The 19751-nt window shown below is 35.1% G+C and overlaps 1 protein-coding gene across 1 annotated transcript in view; it reads left to right on the top strand.

Annotated features, from left to right (window-relative positions):
* The window catches only part of THSD7A (thrombospondin type 1 domain containing 7A), a 275932-nt gene that overhangs the window by 181097 nt on the left and 75084 nt on the right, over positions 1-19751 (top strand). Inside the window, exons 7-8 of the mRNA XM_058421741.1 lie at positions 475-630; positions 3693-3896. Coding sequence (XP_058277724.1) covers positions 475-630; positions 3693-3896 — 360 coding nt within the window. The remainder of the gene's footprint in view (positions 1-474; positions 631-3692; positions 3897-19751) is intronic.

Genomic DNA, 19751 nt, shown 5'->3' on the forward strand with positions numbered 1-19751 from the left:
TTTTAACTGTGTTTCAAGTTAAAGCTTAAAAATAATCTTTTAAATATTAATTAACTAGGCCTTTGAAGTTATAATATCATATAGCTTACATGTACAAATGCAAAGGGGTTTATGCAGCTTTTTGTTCAGTTCCTTAAGAGAAGTCATGAAATAGCAGGACACACATGTATGCAAAGTGTAAAGTGAACAATGGTTGTAGTGGTGTAATTTACCCCTCAAAGGAAAGGGCTGGGTCCAAGTGGGTGCTGCAATATCTGCAGTCTTCCCATCTCTACATAATGGGATTTGACCTTGTTCATGCAGAGAGAAAACTGACTTTACTCAATTTCTTTTCAAGGCAGGCATTTTTCCATCACATCGTCAGATTAAAATGATGAGATAGCAGCCTTTCTGACTGAAGGATTGTTCTGTCCGCTTAGAGCTGAGGATCATGACCAGTGACATATGAGAAATATTTTAACTTTCTTTTGACAGCTTCAAGGCCAGTAGACCGTAAACTGTGCACAGGACCTCTTCCCAGCACCTCCCAACTGTGCCATGTTCCCTGTCCTACAGAGTGCGAGACCTCAGCATGGTCAGCCTGGGGACCATGCACCTATGAAAGCTGTGATGATCCTCAGGCCAAGAAGGGTAAGTAAAAATTCAGCACAGACTTTTAATGGTGATTTTTTTACTATTCCTAAGTCACTAGGTGTCCTGGTTTAGGGCAAATTTGGGAGAAAACCCCTGAATGGGGTCCCTCTGGGGAGCAAACCCAAACGGCCCCTCCCCCCAACCAGTCCAGGAAAGAACTTCCTCAGAGAAAAGTGGAAAAAACTATTTTACGTAACGAACAAAGTGCAAACAAGTATAAAGAATGAATGATATGAAACAATAAAGAATGAATTATATGAAACAATAAAACCTCTCGTTCTAGAGTGAGATGGCAAATTGAGAGAGTTCTTGCCGTGGCTGTAGCTCGGCTGTCTCTCAGTCTCTCCTCAGTCCCACTCCCTCTGGCACTGCTGGAAAATGCCGAGGTCCAGGCCCCGGTGGGCCACAGGTGCAGCCCCCAGTGCTCCCCTGGGTTCTTTCAGTACAGAGTAGGTTTAAACAGTCTCAAAAAAAAAGAAAAAAAACAGTCCAGAGAACTTCTCTGCCCGAGCTAGCTGAAACTAACTAAAAGCAAAAAGATCTCTGTCCTGCCGTCTCTCCAAGCCTCAGCTGAACACCCCGGCCGGAGAAGAATGTGGAGGAGTCAGGCAGTTTTCTCAAAACAAACTCCATGTTTCTCCTTGCTCTTAGAACCAGTCTTAAAGGCACAGAACTCAATATACAGCAGAAACAGAACAGACAATTGGGGATACAAGCATCATAAAGTCACCCTAGGACACTAGGTTATGCAAGCACACAAACTTTTGTACTGAGAAGTGTATATCTAGTGCCTCTGGGCATCAAAATAAAGTAAGTGAATTAGGATTACATTTGACATCATTGTTACACCAAAGGTAGCAAAAATGTAGCCTATTTACTAGGCTCTCAAGATCAATTTGGGTTTTTACAGGAAAATTCCTGTTTCAAAACTTCCTCTCAGATTGAAAGGGATACAATTTTTGTGTTCAATTCAGTTTTGGCACTGTCTCAAAAGGAGGACAGATGCCTCCTTTAAGGTGTGTAGCATACAAGGCATTCAAAAGTTTACAGTTCAGTAACAGCTTAAGAATTCACCATTAGACGGTAGAGCATGATCTGGCAAAGAGATGGCACCATTCACTGTTGATGTATGATGCTGTTTTACTTATGACATCTGTGCTGGTTTCAATTTCAGCACATTTTACAACTTACTGCCATGCAGAACAGATTGTAGTAACCTGACATCAAAATAGGAAAGAATACAGTGACAGGGACCTCATGTTAGAAGTCTGTGGGCTTCTGGCTGTAAATGAGGAAAACTGGCCTAGTCATTGCTGCAAAGTGATTATCTGATAAAAGTTAGGAATATAGACTTGGTTTCTTGATTGAAAACAGTCATAAGGAAGGGCAGCCACATACATCCACTGGATGGAGCAACTGTGATTACTGTGTTTGCTTAGCTGGGTCTTTCTGGTGTACTGCTAGCTACACTTCTGTCTGGGCAGCAATTATACAGGTTTTAGAAAGATATTTTGTGGAACTTTGACCCAACCTTGATCAGTTGAAGACGGAAAAAGCAGTTCAGTGTGAACATCTATCGGATTAAGTTTCCTCTGAATACAGCTGTCAAGTAGTCTGTTATTCCTGTTGCTGTTCCATCACTGAAAGATTTGCTACATTTTCAGGGGTAAAGTTTAGGTTTGTGAAACTGATTTGGACATCTGTCTATTAGAAATATATTAGTATGTACTTTGTGGAAGCCCTTATTCCTGCACATAGGAGCAGGGATCTTTTCTCAACTGCCAATGTTTTCTTCTTATCTGGAAATTCTTTAATTTTATTTTATAATTGCATTGATAGTTCTGAAAGAATGATTCTAAGAGAATGATGTGAAAATTGCACAGGCACTCCCACTTTTAGCAGCATGTCTCTCTACATATTTCCAGATCATTTGCATCCTTTGTTACTGTGGATATTGGAGTTCTTTATTTTTGAAATTATATTAGCCTTTTGTGTCAGGCTTACTAAACCTTTTGCACATAGTTTGGCTGAACTCTTCATTAGCAAAAAAAGAAAACAAGCAGCAACTGAAGATAAATGGAAATGTATTTTTAAAATAAATAGTTACTATAATTGAATTAAGAGGCATGTCTTCAAAGAATCAGTACTTGCACCTTGCACGTGTGTGTTTGAAAACTCTCCTGTTTAGTTTTGTGTCCTAGTAGAAATGACAGAATTGTAGGAGGTATATTATGAAAAATATCTGTATGTTACAAATTGTCTGAATACTAATATAAAACAAAAGAGACTGAAAATATATGAGAAGAGAAACTATATCTTGAATCCATACAGTTTGGTCAGGTTGTTCTGACTGTATTTAGTCGGTTTTTTCCAATGGGCCATCCTGAAAGGAGAGAGGGGGGTGCTTTTGGTTGCTGGCATTGACCTGGCAGATGACACAGTACATAAAGGCCCATCAGTTTCTCCATTCCAAAATGACTTTAGGTAGCCTTAAGGAATTTTTTAAATGCTTGCAAGGAATATTGTGATGTTTATTGCTGAAAATGTATTCATAGGACTTGAGATTTTTTCCATGCTTTCCTTTTTCTCACAAGCTGGTCTTTTCATTCTTCCATTTTATTTTGGAGGGTTGGAGAGAGATTATAAGCTGATTTCACTTGATAATTCATTCCTGTTGGAACACACCTGAGAAGAAAACAAGCAACATATTTGAGAAGTGGTAACCCAGCAATGTAGTCAAGATTTATAAAATGAGATGGATCTTGCAACAGTGATGCTCAGGAAATGATCCTGTCTCCTTCCTGGAGTATGCTTGACTATGATAAACAGGGGTTTAAGGCTAAGCCTCCTGAGGAGGCTCAAAATATTGAGACTAAAGGAAGACTCCAGACCTTCTTTAATGAGTTCTTCTACCCAATTATCTAAAATGTGTTGTTCTGCTGAGTGTCTGGTATGTTTTACAGAGAAGAAAAACAAAACTGTTCACTCAAGTGTAGACAGATAAAAAGTGCTTCACTTCACATTTTAGAGTTAAATTGGTTTTTTCATGGACATTTCAGGCTTTAAACTAAGGAAACGTCGCATCACCAATGAGCCTACAGGAGGAACAGGAAACTGCCCTCATCTGTTGGAAGCCATCCCGTGTGAAGAGCCCTCTTGCTATGACTGGAGAATCACGGGGCTGGAGGAATGCATTCCTGACAATGAAAAGCCATGTGGCCCTGGGACACAGGTTCCTGTTGTCGTCTGCGTCAACAGCGATGGTAAGATGGATGCTTTTTCCTATAGTCCACACCAGCTAGAATGAAGATACTAAAATGTAGTCCAGAAGGGATCAGTTTTTGTTCTAAGCTTTCTTGATCCTTAAAACCAAGCTGTCTGGAATAGATATAAAAGTCTAATATATTAATTAGATATAATTAACAGCGGAGAGGAAGGGTAAGACTTCTAGTTGTGCTAGGACCAAGGTCCCTCACCTACACTGTGTAGATTTTCAAAGTTTCACAAAGTGACTTAGTGAAAATTAAATAGAAAACATCTATTGTTTGCCAGTAGATCAGATTCATGCCTGCAGTGGCTTGAATGAATTCCCTGATGTAATCCCACTAACAAAGCTGATCCTCTGAGCCTAGAAACAAATAAAATGTGAGCAAAGTAAGATGCATTGCAGTAAGTATAGCTGTAAGAAAAATAATAATGTGTTTCTTAAAAAGGATGGTTTGATGTGTGTTATGGAGTTGGGTTGACAGTCCAAGATGTCTTGCTTCTTCAAAAGGTCAAAAAAAATACCACCATTATTCAATTATCTTCTGTGAGACAAAACAGATCTTGCATGACATAGTCATAAAAGCCAATTTTGAAAGCTGCTTACCGAATACTTTAATCTACTGAAGATTAATGAATTACTGTTGTGAGAATAGTCCTTATTCATTAGTAATATTATAGTCTAGAGCAGCATATAAATTAAAATAATTGTATTGACTGCAGTGTAAGGTAAGCAGCTTCTAACTTCCAGCAGAGGATTAGGTAAGAGGACACTGCTGATGACTATTAACAGCTGCACGAAATATTTTGAAATTAAATCAGTCAGAAGTAATAAGAACTGATTACAGAGATATTTAAATCTTGAGATTTCATACTGAAGACTTTCAGTTGTAATTGAGTTTTGGGGCTTAAATTGAAATGCTTAGAGCTAGAATGTAAGATTTATTTTTCGGCACCTAAGAGAACTAGTAACTATTTTTACAGCTCAGAAAGAGATTAGCCTACATTTGCAATATTCAATCTACCGTATTTTATGTCCTTAACTCAAAAATTTCCCTTTTCAATTTAATAATTTCTTGACAACAACACTGAAACTATTTGCAGGGTTTTTTGTATACATTTTCAGATGAAAAATGGCCTTTTCCTCCTAAACCAAGGTGTTTCCTAAATAATTGTGAAGACACTTAAAAAAAAAAATCTGTAAAACAAAAAGACTTTTTTTGGGTGTTTTTTTGTTGTTGGTTTTTGTGGGTTTTTTTTGTTTTTTTTTTTTTTGTTTTTTTGGGTTTTTTTTTTTTGCTTTACTAGATTTTGGCTAGTTCGGCTTACCTTTATTTTGAGGAATTGTGTTTTCTCACACATCTAAACTGATTTCTTTCTAAACTGTAAGATAGTAATTTATATTGACTATAATATTCTATATTTGGAGCATGCAATTGTGCCATTAAAATTTGAGATCTTTCATGTATATGATATTTCCTATTGAAACTCACAGGATTTCCTCTTGGCACTTTATGGGCTTTGCTTTTGGCCAAATTTGACTTTGAAGACTTTTTTATTCCCAGTATTTATTTTTGTCCCTCTGTCTTTCTGAATTATATGGCATTATAGATTGCTGTAAATACGTGGCCTTATACATTGCCTATATCAGTAATCTGTCTCAGAAAGAGTGAGAAGTCAGGGTTTGGCCTGTCAGTCTTTAAGATTAAAGAGTTGTGGACATAGCTTCAAAGAAAGGAGAAAATAAATTGTAATAATGTCTTGTTTTGTAAAGATCTGATCACCCAGTCATCCAACCACAAAAATATGTGTTCAGTTACATTTGAGAGAGTGCAAAAACAACGGAGGGTGATGTAATGAATCATCCCAGCTCTTTGAAATTCCTTCTTTTAATAAACAATCATCTGTGTACTTCACCAGTGATACCAAGTGTCTTCTGCTTTGCTCTCTCCTGAGAAGTATTAGCATGATGTAGTAGAAGGAAACAAAGCAAAGAACCACCAACCTCAGCAATCTCCCCCTCCAAGATGACACTCCTCAAGCATCTTATTACTTCGCCTCCCACAGCACCAACCCACTAGAAATCCTGTAGACAACTCTTAAATGTTTTACAAACACCACCACCTCTTCCCAGGTAGTTCCCATCTACCTACTTCCCAGGTAGTTTGGCCTCCTACCCTGGCAGTCAACAGAATATCCATGGTGTCCTTCACCAAACACTTGTTGCAGGCATCTAGGTTCTGCTCTGCAAAATACAAGAGAACAACACTTTGTAGTCAGGCAAGTTTTGCTTCAAGCCCCACAGCTTCAGGCTAGTTCCAGTAAAACGAAGTTTGGAGAATGCTACTCTTCCATTGTCTAAAAATCATGGTTTAAATTATTCAGCATAAGAAATTTCTGATATTCAGAGTTCTGTGGGCACTTCTTGGAGAAGACTGCATTGACTTGCCATTTAAATACTGTCCTTTATTAATAGGATACATAATTTGTATAACAATCATGTTTTGATATATTTTTGATCTTAGTAGCACACAGGGAATTTAATTTCAGTTTTACAGGTAAAAGTGACCCTGAAAGGAAACAGTATGGAAAGCATTAGCTATTGCATAAGATTGCTAAGTTACTCAAGCTAAAATAGTCTTTGCTTGGCAATATTATCTTCAGTCTCTTCAAGAGTTATTATTATTATTAGGTATTAAGCCAGACTTAAATCTTAAAGTGCCTGGACAGGGAAGGTTAAAATGAAGGGACTTAAATATGTCCAAAAAAGGGGCGTATCGTGCTCTTCACTTCTGCTTTATAAAATGAAAAAGGCTGGTAGTATATATTCAGACTAAGCACTGTACTCTGGATGGATAAAGCTCTGTAGCTTTAATGTAAAATAAACCCAATACTGATTAGTAGCATCTCTTCTTGTGCACAGTTGCATTGTTCTATATATCTTAAGCATGGTTAATTGGGAAAATATGCCTTGACCTGGATGTTTGTCTTCACAATTAAAATCAAGCAGCAGTGTTTGTGAAGTTGTTTCATATAACTGGAATTAGCTTTTCTCTTCATTTTGCTGTTTAGGTAAGAGTCATTACAGCCTTTGAAACAACAGCAAACAAAGGTTAACCTAAACATAGGTTATCATCCTGTCTCATTGCTGGAGGCCTGTGATTGTCACTCTTTCCACAGTGGATGGCAGTAATCAAAATTTTCATTCAGGCTGAAAAAACATGACATTCAGGTTGTCATTGCAGAGGCTATAATGAACTTTGATGTATTTTATTATATAAATGAAACGTCAGTCTTTTATTGTGGAAAGAACATTTTCAAAATAAATATTCTTAGAAAATCTTCCAGGCAATTTTACAAAGGACTGTTTTAGGTGAAAGCAGCACCTTTTGGTTATGGAAGCTCCCAGAGGACAGAAAGTGATCAGAAGTCCTTCATTGTATACATAGTTTTAATAATTAGACATCTGTTGCTCGTGTTCCATTCTACAGATTAACTTTTGGTAATGATAGAATGACTCTTTAAAAATAAATTTATATTCATCTTTTTTGTTGTATAGGTAATATTTGCAAGGCATACACCACACATACACACCTGTGTACATACTATCCATTATTAAGTATTAACACAGTTTACATTCAGAAGAGTAATTTTAGAAGAGATGAATTTGCTCTATTTCTCTGTGGCTATGACTGTCTATGAAGAATACTGTTTCAAAAATATCTCTGCATTCTTTAAAATCCATAGGGGGAAAGATGGCTGCTTCTCCACTTTGTTAACAGACATATTGGTGCTACTCATGTTAATGAGGAAAAACAATTTCTGACATCAAAATCTACAATATTAGCTACTGATGAAATACCTTAAAATGCTTGTTCCCTCATTTTTTTTTATTTTGTCTTTGGGCTGATGGCTGTAGCTCCTGTACTGGCATCAGCAGTAATGCACTTCTGAACCTCACACAGTCATCTGAAAGGAATTGCTCATTTTCTGAGAATTCATAAATAATCAATTGGTTTACAGCCTTTTAGTGTACTGGGCTTTGTACGGCTGCATGTGTTACTCCGGACAAAACAGATCTCACTTTTGAAACACAGATTTCTTCCGGATCTTGTTGGTGCTCACTAATTGTTGGGTTACAGTAGCTCTACAAGGAACAGACAGGAGTGGACTCATTGCCGTCTTCTGCCTCACTGCTGAGAGTCACTTGCCTTGGAAGAGGGAGCCATGGCAACATCAAGTTCATGTATATGCAAATTCCTACAAACTCTCTGAAGTAGCAAAATTGCTGCTGAAGTTGCGTATCCAGAGGTGCATGCTGATATAGCTGAGTGCCACAAGTTCCTTTCTGGCACCCATACGGATGTGGGTGGCACGGGTCTGGTTTTTCTGAGGCTGAAGTGCAAATTCAAAGCACCACTGACATCAGCATTTTCTCTCATGTAAATCCTAGGATTTTTCCAGTTTTGCAGTACCAGAGGCAAACAGTGATGTTGGTATTAATTAAAATATATAGAAGGTAGACTAGTCTGTTTTGTTTAGACACATTACAGAACAATTAGTTTAGCTACTTTGTCTGGAACTGAAACACTATACTGACCAAAATGGAACAGAGGACATTTGCAGTATACCTGTCCTTTATCTGTCTTTGTTCTCAGCTAGTGTGAGTAACAGAAGACACCATACTTCAGCAATAAAACATCCTATGTTTTATTTGCCATATTGTTTTTCTCAAGAGTTAGAAATATTCATTTTTTAAATACCTCTTTTCTTATTTTTGTTGAATTTTACTTTATAGTAAAACTTATAAAATTTCTTCATCTTGTTTATATTTTCTTCTATAATTTTCCGATCAATATCTCAATTTCCTTCCTTAATTTTTTGGTTGTGGCTTTAAATCATATTACAATAAGCAGCTAATGAAATATGTAGAATAAATTTCAGGAAAAAACTGAAGTTTGGCTGGTGCAACAATTTTTATTTAAAATATTTTGGCTGGTTTTAGAATTGGGTCTTTCTGTATATATATATGGTTTGAATCAAAAGCTAACTGAGTAGTCTTCTGGTCATCATTTATTTTCTTGATGGGAAACAATAAGAGATTCAATGGACCTGAGCATAGGTATTTTTTAGTTATGCCCACATGTAAGGAATCTATTTTTCTGACATTTCTATTGTGCAGCTTTATGCACTGAATAAAGGAACCATCAGACTGGTTGGATTTTATGTTGATTATTTAGAAAAGAAAATACCAATTTGTGTCACTTTATGACTTAATTCTTAATAAAGAACAAAAAGCTAGATTCAGATTCAAATTACATTAAATTATTCAGTTATGCCTGTAAGAAAACCCAGATGAAAATCTGGTCAATGCTCAGCAGTCAATTAGCAGAAAAATACAGTAGCTAATGACAGTTCCTTTGAGCTCATAGTGCCTTATGCTTACAGGAACTTGGTTATGTTGGCATTAGTCATCATTTCCCAATATTTGTTTCCTAAGTAATATCATAACAGCATTGTTTTAAACTGTTCTTTGCTGCTGACAGCTTTTTGGATGACCATCTGAAGCATTTAAATCAAATATCAGATGCATACTTTGTTCCTCACTGTCAACACATAGGCTATGAAACTCATACCCAGGTCCTTCCTTCCTTTCCTTTATTTTTTTTCTGCTAACATAAGGAACTATTTAATATGTTTCTAGGATGTTTGGTAATTTAAGAATTTCTTAGTGAGGGTAAAATACAGTGAATTTAAAGGACCTTAAAACTGTCACTCTTAGGCCATTATGTTTCAGACCGTTGGATTTTTAAGGTATTTATTTTTAACAAGATTTGGTTTATGTAATATGAAGGAATATAAGGAAAAACAAGAGTGCTGTATATGGCTTAAACTATCTCAATGAAGTCTCAGAATTGTTTGACAGTTTTTGATTGATAACTCTTCTGTCAATAAAAAGTCACGTTTAATTGATGACACCAATTCCTTTTGTCTCATCTTGTTATTAGGAAAATGACATGTCACTACTAAGTTTCATAAAAGAATGGATGCTTTTAGTATTTATGTAACGTATTTAATTATATGGAAAGAATTAAATACAAAACTTTCTTTGTCCATGTCTTTAATAGTTTGTCTGCAATTTGATGTGATGATTTCAGTTAAAGGGATAAATAAAAGAAAACCAGCATTCCATCTGCATAGTCCAGTAAACAATTAGCCCTTATGACAGTGCAATAGACCCTTGTTTCCATTTTATCATATGTTTTTGAAGACGGAGTTGCATTTGGTAGGGACAATGCTTAATGAGACATTAATGTTCTAATGACACTTATATAAATAATATATTTAAGGTGACAAACAGGTGGGCCAACCTACTTACCAAAATCTTTTCCTGGTGTCATAGATGGTGTCATGTGACTCTCTTGTCAGGCACGTTTGGTGTATTTTGACCTGCTTACTTCTAAAATGTAATGCTACACTCATGTAAAATTTACTGGACTTTTAGGAATAGACGTTGCTGGAGTGGAAAGTGCAAATATTTTGAAAATGTATCTGAGAGAGTGCAATGTTTCATATTATCCATATTCTTAGTAACTTTTGTTTTTGACCAGTAGAATATTGCAAGAACAATATGTGACCAAATTAGAAGGGAGAGATTTTGATGGATACATTTTGATTTATGTGATATTCAGCAATGCAGGAACCCAATTCTGATTAGACTCCAAGCTTCAACATGGTAAGAATACAGAGAAGGATAATTGTAGATACACTACATAACAATTGCAATTTTTTTAAGAAGGTCAATTTAATGCTGTACCAATTTTTCCATTTATCACTTCAAATTACGCTATTATGAAACAAGAAAGAAAAAGGGGGTTAGGTAGTTATGATGGATTATGAAACAGTATTTCTAAAACTGTATTGAGCTCCTTTGGTTTTGGATTTATGTGTCAACTTAATTGTTAACTCCCCAGAACATACCCAGAAAATATTTGAAATATTTTTACAAAACATATTTATAAGAGATGATTTTACATCTAATTCTGTTACATATAAAAATAATGCTACATAGCTATACATTAAGTACCACTTTCTCAGAAGATTATATGACACAGCACTAGTCATTAATCTTAATGATAAAATGTTCTAATGTTCTATATTCTCAATGTTTGATAGGAGTCAGTTTTCCATCTGAGAAAGCATTTCACAGGCCTATTTATATTTTCCATTTTCTAAATAAATGTTATCAAATTTTGAAGCTGTGAAACCACTGTGCTGATAAATGGTGAGGATAAAACCGTCATCGTGAGCTAGTCATGTCAAGACAGAATAAATAGGAATTTTACTCTCAGTACTTCCAGCCTAGAGCAGCTCATTTTCTGACCTTTCTCACAGATCATAATTTGTGCTGAGTACTGATTAATGAAAAATCACTCTTATCTGCCAAAAAATACTTGTTTTCACAAGACAACTGTTCCAGTGGCCAATTAAAGCCTTAAAATATAGGTGTCATTTTGCAGTTCTTACAACTCCTGTGCACAATGCAAGCAGCATCTTCACTGAATGGAAATTAAGGAAACTTCAAACTAAAACATGCTCAGACACAATGATTGCTCAAAATCAAGGTAAACAGTTGATATCAGCCTCTCCAGTGCTCCCAGTTATCTCTTTCAGATTTTGGAGTGCAGGTAGTTAGCCACAACCCCAGCAGAGGGAAATAGAGATTTATACCTGGGACTTGGTGAAAAAAGCAAGACAAGAGGAGGAAACTTGTTCTGGCCAAACAATTAGGTTGAAAGCTAGGGAAAGGTAGGATTTGACCTTGGTTGCCTCCAGGGCAATTTCCTGAGACCAAGTAAAGAACTCAAAGTTATAAAATGACAAGCATTAGGAATGAGTTTGGTGAGGGATTTAATCTGCTAAGGGTCAACCCATGGGAGGTTTTGACAAGCAGCTGGAAAGAATTTGGCAGTGGGCAGAAAGGACAGTGAGGTAACCAACTAGGATTAGTGTCTGGAGAAATAAGGCTGGATAAAAAGCCAGAGAATGGAGAAGAAAAGAAAATTCATAACTTCTAGGGCTTGAATGCAATGAAATTTAGTCTGCTTCTGCTTTTGTCTCATGGGATCACCAGACAGAGCAGCAGTTTCCAGCATCAATGCAACACCTGTGGCAGAAATACTATTTATCATTTGACTTGTGTTTTAAACTAGAAAACTGGAAAGAAATATGACATCAACATTTCGTATTTTAGTTTTCAAAGGCAAGCCTTCAAACATTAAGAAATTAAGTTTGTCCAATTCCTATATGAATACATCAGGAGAAAGAATTTAATTATTTAATTGTGCCAACATGACCTTTTCTCCACAGAATCTGCCACTTATTTGTGAGACAGATATATCTCCTTTGGTGATTAAGTGGGCATTTTGTAGTAATGAATACAATGTCTGTGAAACAACTAACCTTAGTTGCCCTATACTTCAGGGTTTAATTTTGCTCTGCTTTTGTTCAGCATCAGCAAAATACAAATAATGCTGACCCACCACATCTTCAGCGATCTGAAAATAACTGTGCTAGTAAGCGTCTGATAGTCATGACAGAAAGATCTTAGGAAAAATGCCAATTCTCTTTTAATAATGCTTTTAATTAGTATGTGGTAAATAAAACATAGGATCATGACTTGAACAAAGAGAATAAAACTAAAAAATACCAAATAGCTCCCCATTAAGGAGTTTCCAATCTGTGAACTGGAGGAGGAAGGGACCCAGTGGAAAAATAAGCATGTTATTATACAGTTTAAAAACCTGCATTCTACAAAGGCAGCTTTCATTTTGGGATTTTCTGTTTAGTTTCTTGGTATAGTTTGGGGGGTAACTTGTGGATTAAGTATGTAAATCCTGCTCTAGGAATTATTAGATGTTTGTGTCTAATTTTATTTAGACATCCTTTATTGGTACTGATACTATTTTATGAATAGCAAATTGCTGCATGAGGGTTTTCCAGAGAAAGGATATTAAGCAAAAACTACATGGATTCTCTTGTTCTGGATATCTCAGAATTGAGGGTTTTTATTTAAAGAGGGGAAAAAGAAAGATTACATTAACTAGAAGCATCTGATATATTGTGGGAGTCTTCTAGAAAACCAGTTTTGAAAGGGAGCCCTGGTTTCAGGTTACAGTGGATTTCTGTGAGTAGGTGTCAATCTATAGTGAAATCTCTCAGATTTCTGTGACTTTAGGACATTAGCTTGCATAACTTATTAACAGAGTAGAAGAGTTGTAATGTCCCTATGCTTGCAGAGGTGTTCCTGGGATTTTTGGTTTAGTTGTGACAAAGCTATTCTATTTCCTTCCACAGCATAAGTTTATAAGATATAGTAGTATTTACCTCTAGTTGCTTTCCTGACAGCTCCTTCTTTGAATCCATACACTTAGAGGCTAAGAGAAAGAAAGTCAAAAGGATGGGTTAGTTTTAGTCTTCTGAGGAGGAATCAGCAATGAAAATGTTTCCGAGAGAGAAGATTAATTCACAGTCTGAGCTCCCTAAAGGCATACTATGCCTTCCACTCGTAATGATGAGAAGATATGCATTGCAAGATGGATAAAAAGATGTTCTCCAAAGACTGCATTTTATCTGCCTGTAGTAGGACACAGACAAAAGCATCCATGAAATTAATTTAAAAACCATTTCTCAGAAATGTGTAAACATGACAGTGGCAGTGATCTCTCTTACACCTCTTGGGTCCTATGTTTTAACTGTGATTTAATTGAGCTGTCAGATTGCATAGAGAGTGACAACTCTTTACTAGCTGCAGCTGGATGAATAATGCAAAGAAAATGTTTGCAATCACCTTTTGACATATAAAATATTTTTTCTTACTCTCTTAAACCCGCTTTTGAGTTACATGTGTCTGTGTGGCAAGAGGTGTGCCAGTGTATGTGAATGCACAGTTGTAAACTTGCTGCAAATTCACAGTATAATAATGAAATAATGGATAATTGACCAACTGAAAAATTCACTTAATATTCTGTCAGGAGAAGACCATTAATCATTCTCTTCATCTGTGAGGTAAGCTTTTGCATAACAGAGAAGAATAACATTGCTATGTTTGTGGCCAAATTCTAGGAAAATACTGCACTGCTGAAGTGTATATTAATCCATTTATGATGCAACTTTTTGGAGATTTTTAGCTTAAATATATAAATATATGCTGTAAATGGGAAGCCTGAAGTTTGTAAAAGCCTTGTTTCTGGAAAAACCAGGCCATTTAAGGTAGCTGCTGAAAATATGCAGATTAGTACCTCAGTGTAGGGAATTGTTGAAAAGACTGTGGCGAGCACTGTCATTCTACTGACATTAGTGGAACACTCACATTGTTTATATGCTACCCTTTTTCTTGCCTATTATTTCCTCTTTACGCTTCTATTCCTAACTCATATCCCTGAATGTTAATCTAGTTCAGATAGCACATCAGAAATGTCTTCTCTAATCAAACTGGTTTGAAGTCATTGACATTCCACTGCCCTTCCTGTACTTGTTCTCCAGGTTATTTTGACTTTATTGGATGAGAGGAGGAAATGTGTAAAATGGCACTTATAATAAAATACCTGGGAAACTTTTTAAAAGGCTACAACAATCCATGTGTCCATATATGATGAAGTTAAAAATTTGCTGAGAATACTCAGCAGTGAAAAAAATAGTACAATAATTTTCAGTGATTAATAAAATATTGTTTTTTAAATAATCAAAAAAGACACTGCAATAAATATATGTTGCATTTTTAAATCCATGTATTTTAAATCCTACTGTTACAAATATTCAAATAACACCATCACTATTTCTAAAGTCTGTGAAAAGATTTTTCTTCACTTTTAAACACAGTAGAGCTTCTGTAACATTTTAAAAACAAACAGAGGAAATATTTTGAATTCTTTTTTCTGGAATTCTGACTTGTACATAAATTTATCACTATATGAATTGCAGCTTGATTGGGAAAAGTTTATCAGAATGCTCTGTCGATCTTGGAACCAGCTATATCTTTTTTTAGGGTGACTTTTTGTTTTTGACAAAAATTGTTTCCAGAAATACAGTGTGAATTTTCAAGTGATCTCATCCTCAAGGTTCATACTGTCCTCTTTTTTCCTTATAGCTCTGTCAGCACTTTCCCCCTCCTTTCCCCGTCCTGCTAAAATGGCCTATTGGTTTGACATATTGATCCCACTTGGTCCCATGACTAATATTGATTTTATTCTCAATGGGACCATAGCCTGTCATCAAACTTATTTTTTCTTTCATATCAAGATGACATTTGATTGGCTTATTTGACACTGGAAGGCAACTCTGCTTGGTTATGATCAATACACTTGTATTCTCTGTTCCTTATCATTCTCAGTAAGACTGCATTAGCAAATGAACCATGAAAATGCTCCAACTACCTGACAAGCAGTAGGAAAATTTTACTCCTGTTGTTAGGCAGTGTTTGGGTACTCTGCTGGAGTCTTTATTAGAATTATTGAACCCCTATCCCTGTGGTACAAGCCCACTATAGCATCAAGTTAAAAGAATAGGAGATTTTCAGCTAAAGGCATATCATGTTTCAGTTTTTGTTTACTTTGCTTATATGCATGAAGACACTTTCCGAAGTTGTTCCAAGTTAACTGCAAAAGTAATTAAACTATATTAAATGTGTCTGTGAATCCTCTTATTCAAAGTTAAAGTGGTCTTAATTATATTTGTCAAGAATTTTCTCTTTCATTATGAATAAGGATAGCCACAAAAAATGTTAATACAGTTTAACTAATCTGCTTCAAAGTGCCAAGTTAATTAATTTGGATTAATTCTTCAGTATCCTTGTTTAGGTCAGGTTTTTTCACAGATACTGACTTTAATAGTTCATATACAGCCTATTTCATGCCGTCGAATATTCAGTTCTATCAGAAGTAGTGAGAAATCAAAGAAGTATCATTTGTTAGAAGAATTTTCCCTTAGTCTTTGATGCATAATACAAAATATGCACTCAGTAACTTACAGGGTTGTATCAGAGATAAAAAGGCTGTGTAACTTTTCAAGACACAGTTAGTGCTACAAGACACCCTCAGTGTGCCTTTGTGTGTATAGTGAAGGAACTTGCCCCATTTGTGTATCTTTTTTTTTTTTTTTTTTTTAACTGAGACCCTCACTGGTAGCAAAGAGATTGCTGTAAGCTTGGGGGAACTGATACTGTGGCTGCCATAACCCCCACCATTTAGAAATACAGGGAGAATTGGAAAAAATCTTTTTCAGTACTTTCTGAATGAACTCAAGTTTTCAACCTGAATAAATCTAGCAAAATATAGTGAAAATTTAGAATGGGAATGAAGGAATAAGAGGTAGAGTTTCAAAGTGTTTACATCAAATTTTGAGATGGCAAAAAGAGACCAGTTGTTTTTCACTTTTCTTGATCTCATTGAATAAAGAAGTCAAGCCCAAATAAGAAGCTTTCAGTTGCATGGGAAAAAAAAAAAACCACCCACTTTTTTTTTTTTTTTTTTTTTTTTTTTAGTTTAGTTTATTTTTGTTTTGTTTTGTTTTTTTCCCTCAGTTTTCTGTATATTTCTATTTTAGCATAGCTGTGTGATATTATTTTTTCATGTTGTTTAATCTGGCCAAATGTCACTGCATTTTAAATAAAAGTATATTATTTGGGTAAAGAAATAGTATTTCTTCCCCTGTTTTTATTTGTGCCTGGCAAATTTAGGCTGTCTATATCACTGTAATCCTGATAGATGACTTTAATATAAATGGAAGTACATATGTTCTGTTATTACCAGACGTGACAATGGGATTACTGGAAGCATTAATAATGTATCTGAAGGTGTTAGTTCATTTAGGTTTTTTTGAGTTACTGCCAAAGAATATGCAAAGATGTTTTCCATCTGAAAGGGAGTATCCATCTTTAAAATATGTTCTTGATTTTTGTGTCATAGTTTTCCATTTATTTTTACCTTAATTTCAAGGTATGGAGTGTTATTTTGGTTTTGGTTACTCCTATAATTGTTTTGTATATGGTGCATGATGTATTGACGTATTAGTTCATTAGTATAATATATATATTATAGGATAAATAATTTGTATTATTTACCTGATGTATTAAGGAATACTGACCTGGGTTTTTTATCAGTGACTCACTTTTCTTGAAATTTGTGTGATTGAAAATTTGTATGAATTTAAGGATAGAGAAGAAACCTTGTAACCAGAACTGTCTTACCTCTGGAGCAGAATGGTTTTCACATCTTTCACTTTTCCTATAAGCTACTCGCAGTGTTACCTGCTTCTGCCTTTTTTCTACACAGTTGGTAATGTACTGTGTTGTGGGAAATGTTAGCAAACACACTCTACCCTGTGCTGTAACCAAGCTCATTTCCTGGTTTGGTTACAGCGAAGGAGCTGAAGTGGTCAGGTACTATTTCTGAAATTATCTGCATGAATGTGGGAGTTCTTGAAGCCAGTGTCATCCTACTCATCAGAATTATTTTTCCCATAAGGTGAATATAGAAGAAATTTGCATATAGCCATTAACAAGAAGTTATTGCTTGTAAAATGTGTTGTTTCATCTCATTAAGGAAGAGAAAACAATAAAAAGATCATGATTTTTTTCTTAAGTGTGTTAGCATGCTGTTGTCTTTGATTGGAAAAACATTGGATATGGTTTCTAAGCTCCAGCTATTTTCCTTTTGTATGATATTACTTCCTGTCATTACTAGCCATTTGTCATTGCAAATGCTTGCTTTAAAAAAGTCAAAATCACATTTTAAAATTTAGTGGTATATAAATATATATCTTCCAGTATTTGCATAGGGGAAGGACAGCAGTCTGTGGCCTTTTCTGTATGTCACTGGTCTGTCTGTGCAGGAAGGGTAAAGATGAAAATAAGATGATGGTACCTGTGCTCTCAAGTTTCTTGTAAAAAAAAAAAAAAAAAAAAATATATATATATATATATATATATATATACACACACACACACACACACACATGTTTATGAGATTCACAATGGGTTTTTTGCATAAGTGGCCAAAGTATCACGTTTACCATTTTTCTTTCAATAAGGAATAGACTGCATGATACTACACTGAAACCGAAACCACAGTAAATTTGCACATGCAGAACACCAAATCAAGCAGTTTACAATTCTGCAATGTTTATATATCATTAAACTATTAGACCAACTTTCTGTCATTTTTGCATAATGAACAGATGTGAGTAACCAGTGTATTTGTCTTCATTGAAATCAGCGCCGTTTCTACTTAGGCTTCTTAGAAGAAAATGACTTCAAGAATATTAACCATCAACTAATTAAGATGTACTTAATTAAATGCAAATGCTACTTAACAAAGTGATTGAGAGAAAGGCATGTGATTAGGGAATTAGCAACTGATTTAACACTTGGAGCTGCCATCTAGGTACCTAAGCATTAGAAATGAATGTAGAGGCTTTGCTTGGTAAGAATAATACAGAGGGAAGATACACAGTCTTTTCATATTTTCTTTGTTGAAAAACTTTGGAGTCAGTGAAATAGGACATGAATTGTAGTTAATGCAACTTTATGTTTGATAATTAGAGAGGTTAAAAATGTTCCAAATGTTGAAAATTTATCAATATTTTTTGACAGCTGATTCAGGAACTGTAATGGAGAATAATTACTAAGGTAATTCACTGTTGCTACTGTTTTGAAAGACAATGTCATTTTACTAACATTAATATTTTTGGACCAGATAGGAATAAATATCATCAACATGATATGAAGGATAGTGGTATCAATAAAATGTTTAAAGTTTCCTATTGTATATCAAAATATGTCATTTGCTAGTATTGAACTAAGTCAAAGGCAAAAATTTTTTGGTCAGTCAGATGCTGCTACACATGCTGCTTTCTTTTTTCTTCCAAATACTCTTAAGATTGTTGAGTTAAACAAGACTGTAAATGATGAATTTCATGTAAATATTATCATTTCTTCTTTCTGTAGCTTATTTGATTAGGTTTTCAGAGATTAACTTCCAAATTCTCCCTACTGAAAAATCTGGGTCAGCTTTTTGAAGTTGTGTATATAATTTAATTAGAAACACATGCTCTAAGGAGGACAGTGTTCTCCAGAGAATTCCTCCTTGTACAAGAAAAAACAAAGAACAAAACAGAATTGCCAAAAAAAAAAAAAAAAAAAAAATCAGTCCTGGGCCCTTTTCCATAATTTGCTGTCACTGTTGATGCTAGGCAGGCATGATTTTTCCTGTTGTGGTGAAGTTTGGTAATCAATTAATGATTTGAAAGAAATGCCAAAGTATTAGAAATTAAAACAATAATTTCAGTTTATCCTGATGATTGATTACTGTCTGCTCATTTGCAGATATAAGGTGTCCTAGCATGTGAAGATGTATGAGGCTTTGATAAGTTTGATAGCTTTTCTGTAATGTTAAGAATTTCCATTTTGTATTAGACTAATCATGCAATGTGTTGATCAGGTTATTACTAAAGAAAATCTAGTATGGAATTTCACATTTGGATAAATTTGTACATTTTCTTACTTAGTGATTTTCTTGATTTTTTTTTTTTAATTTTTTTTTAGTATAATGACAGTTAAACTCATTAGCACTTCTTCTACACTCTTTCAGGGTAGTCATGACATTCCTGTAACTTTGAGGCAGGTAGATTATGGACTGATGACTTTTATAGAGGAGAAGGGTTTATGGTTTACTAACTGTGACTGTGGTTAAAGTTACTTCCAAGTGAAAACAGGACAAAGCACATAGCACAGATCTGGTTTTAGTAAGTTTTGAATACAGATAAGCATATTTTGTTCTTGATGGGCAGAGTCCACA

This window comes from Hirundo rustica, chromosome 1 (assembly GCF_015227805.2).
Source record: "Hirundo rustica isolate bHirRus1 chromosome 1, bHirRus1.pri.v3, whole genome shotgun sequence".
Taxonomy (NCBI): domain Eukaryota; kingdom Metazoa; phylum Chordata; class Aves; order Passeriformes; family Hirundinidae; genus Hirundo; species Hirundo rustica.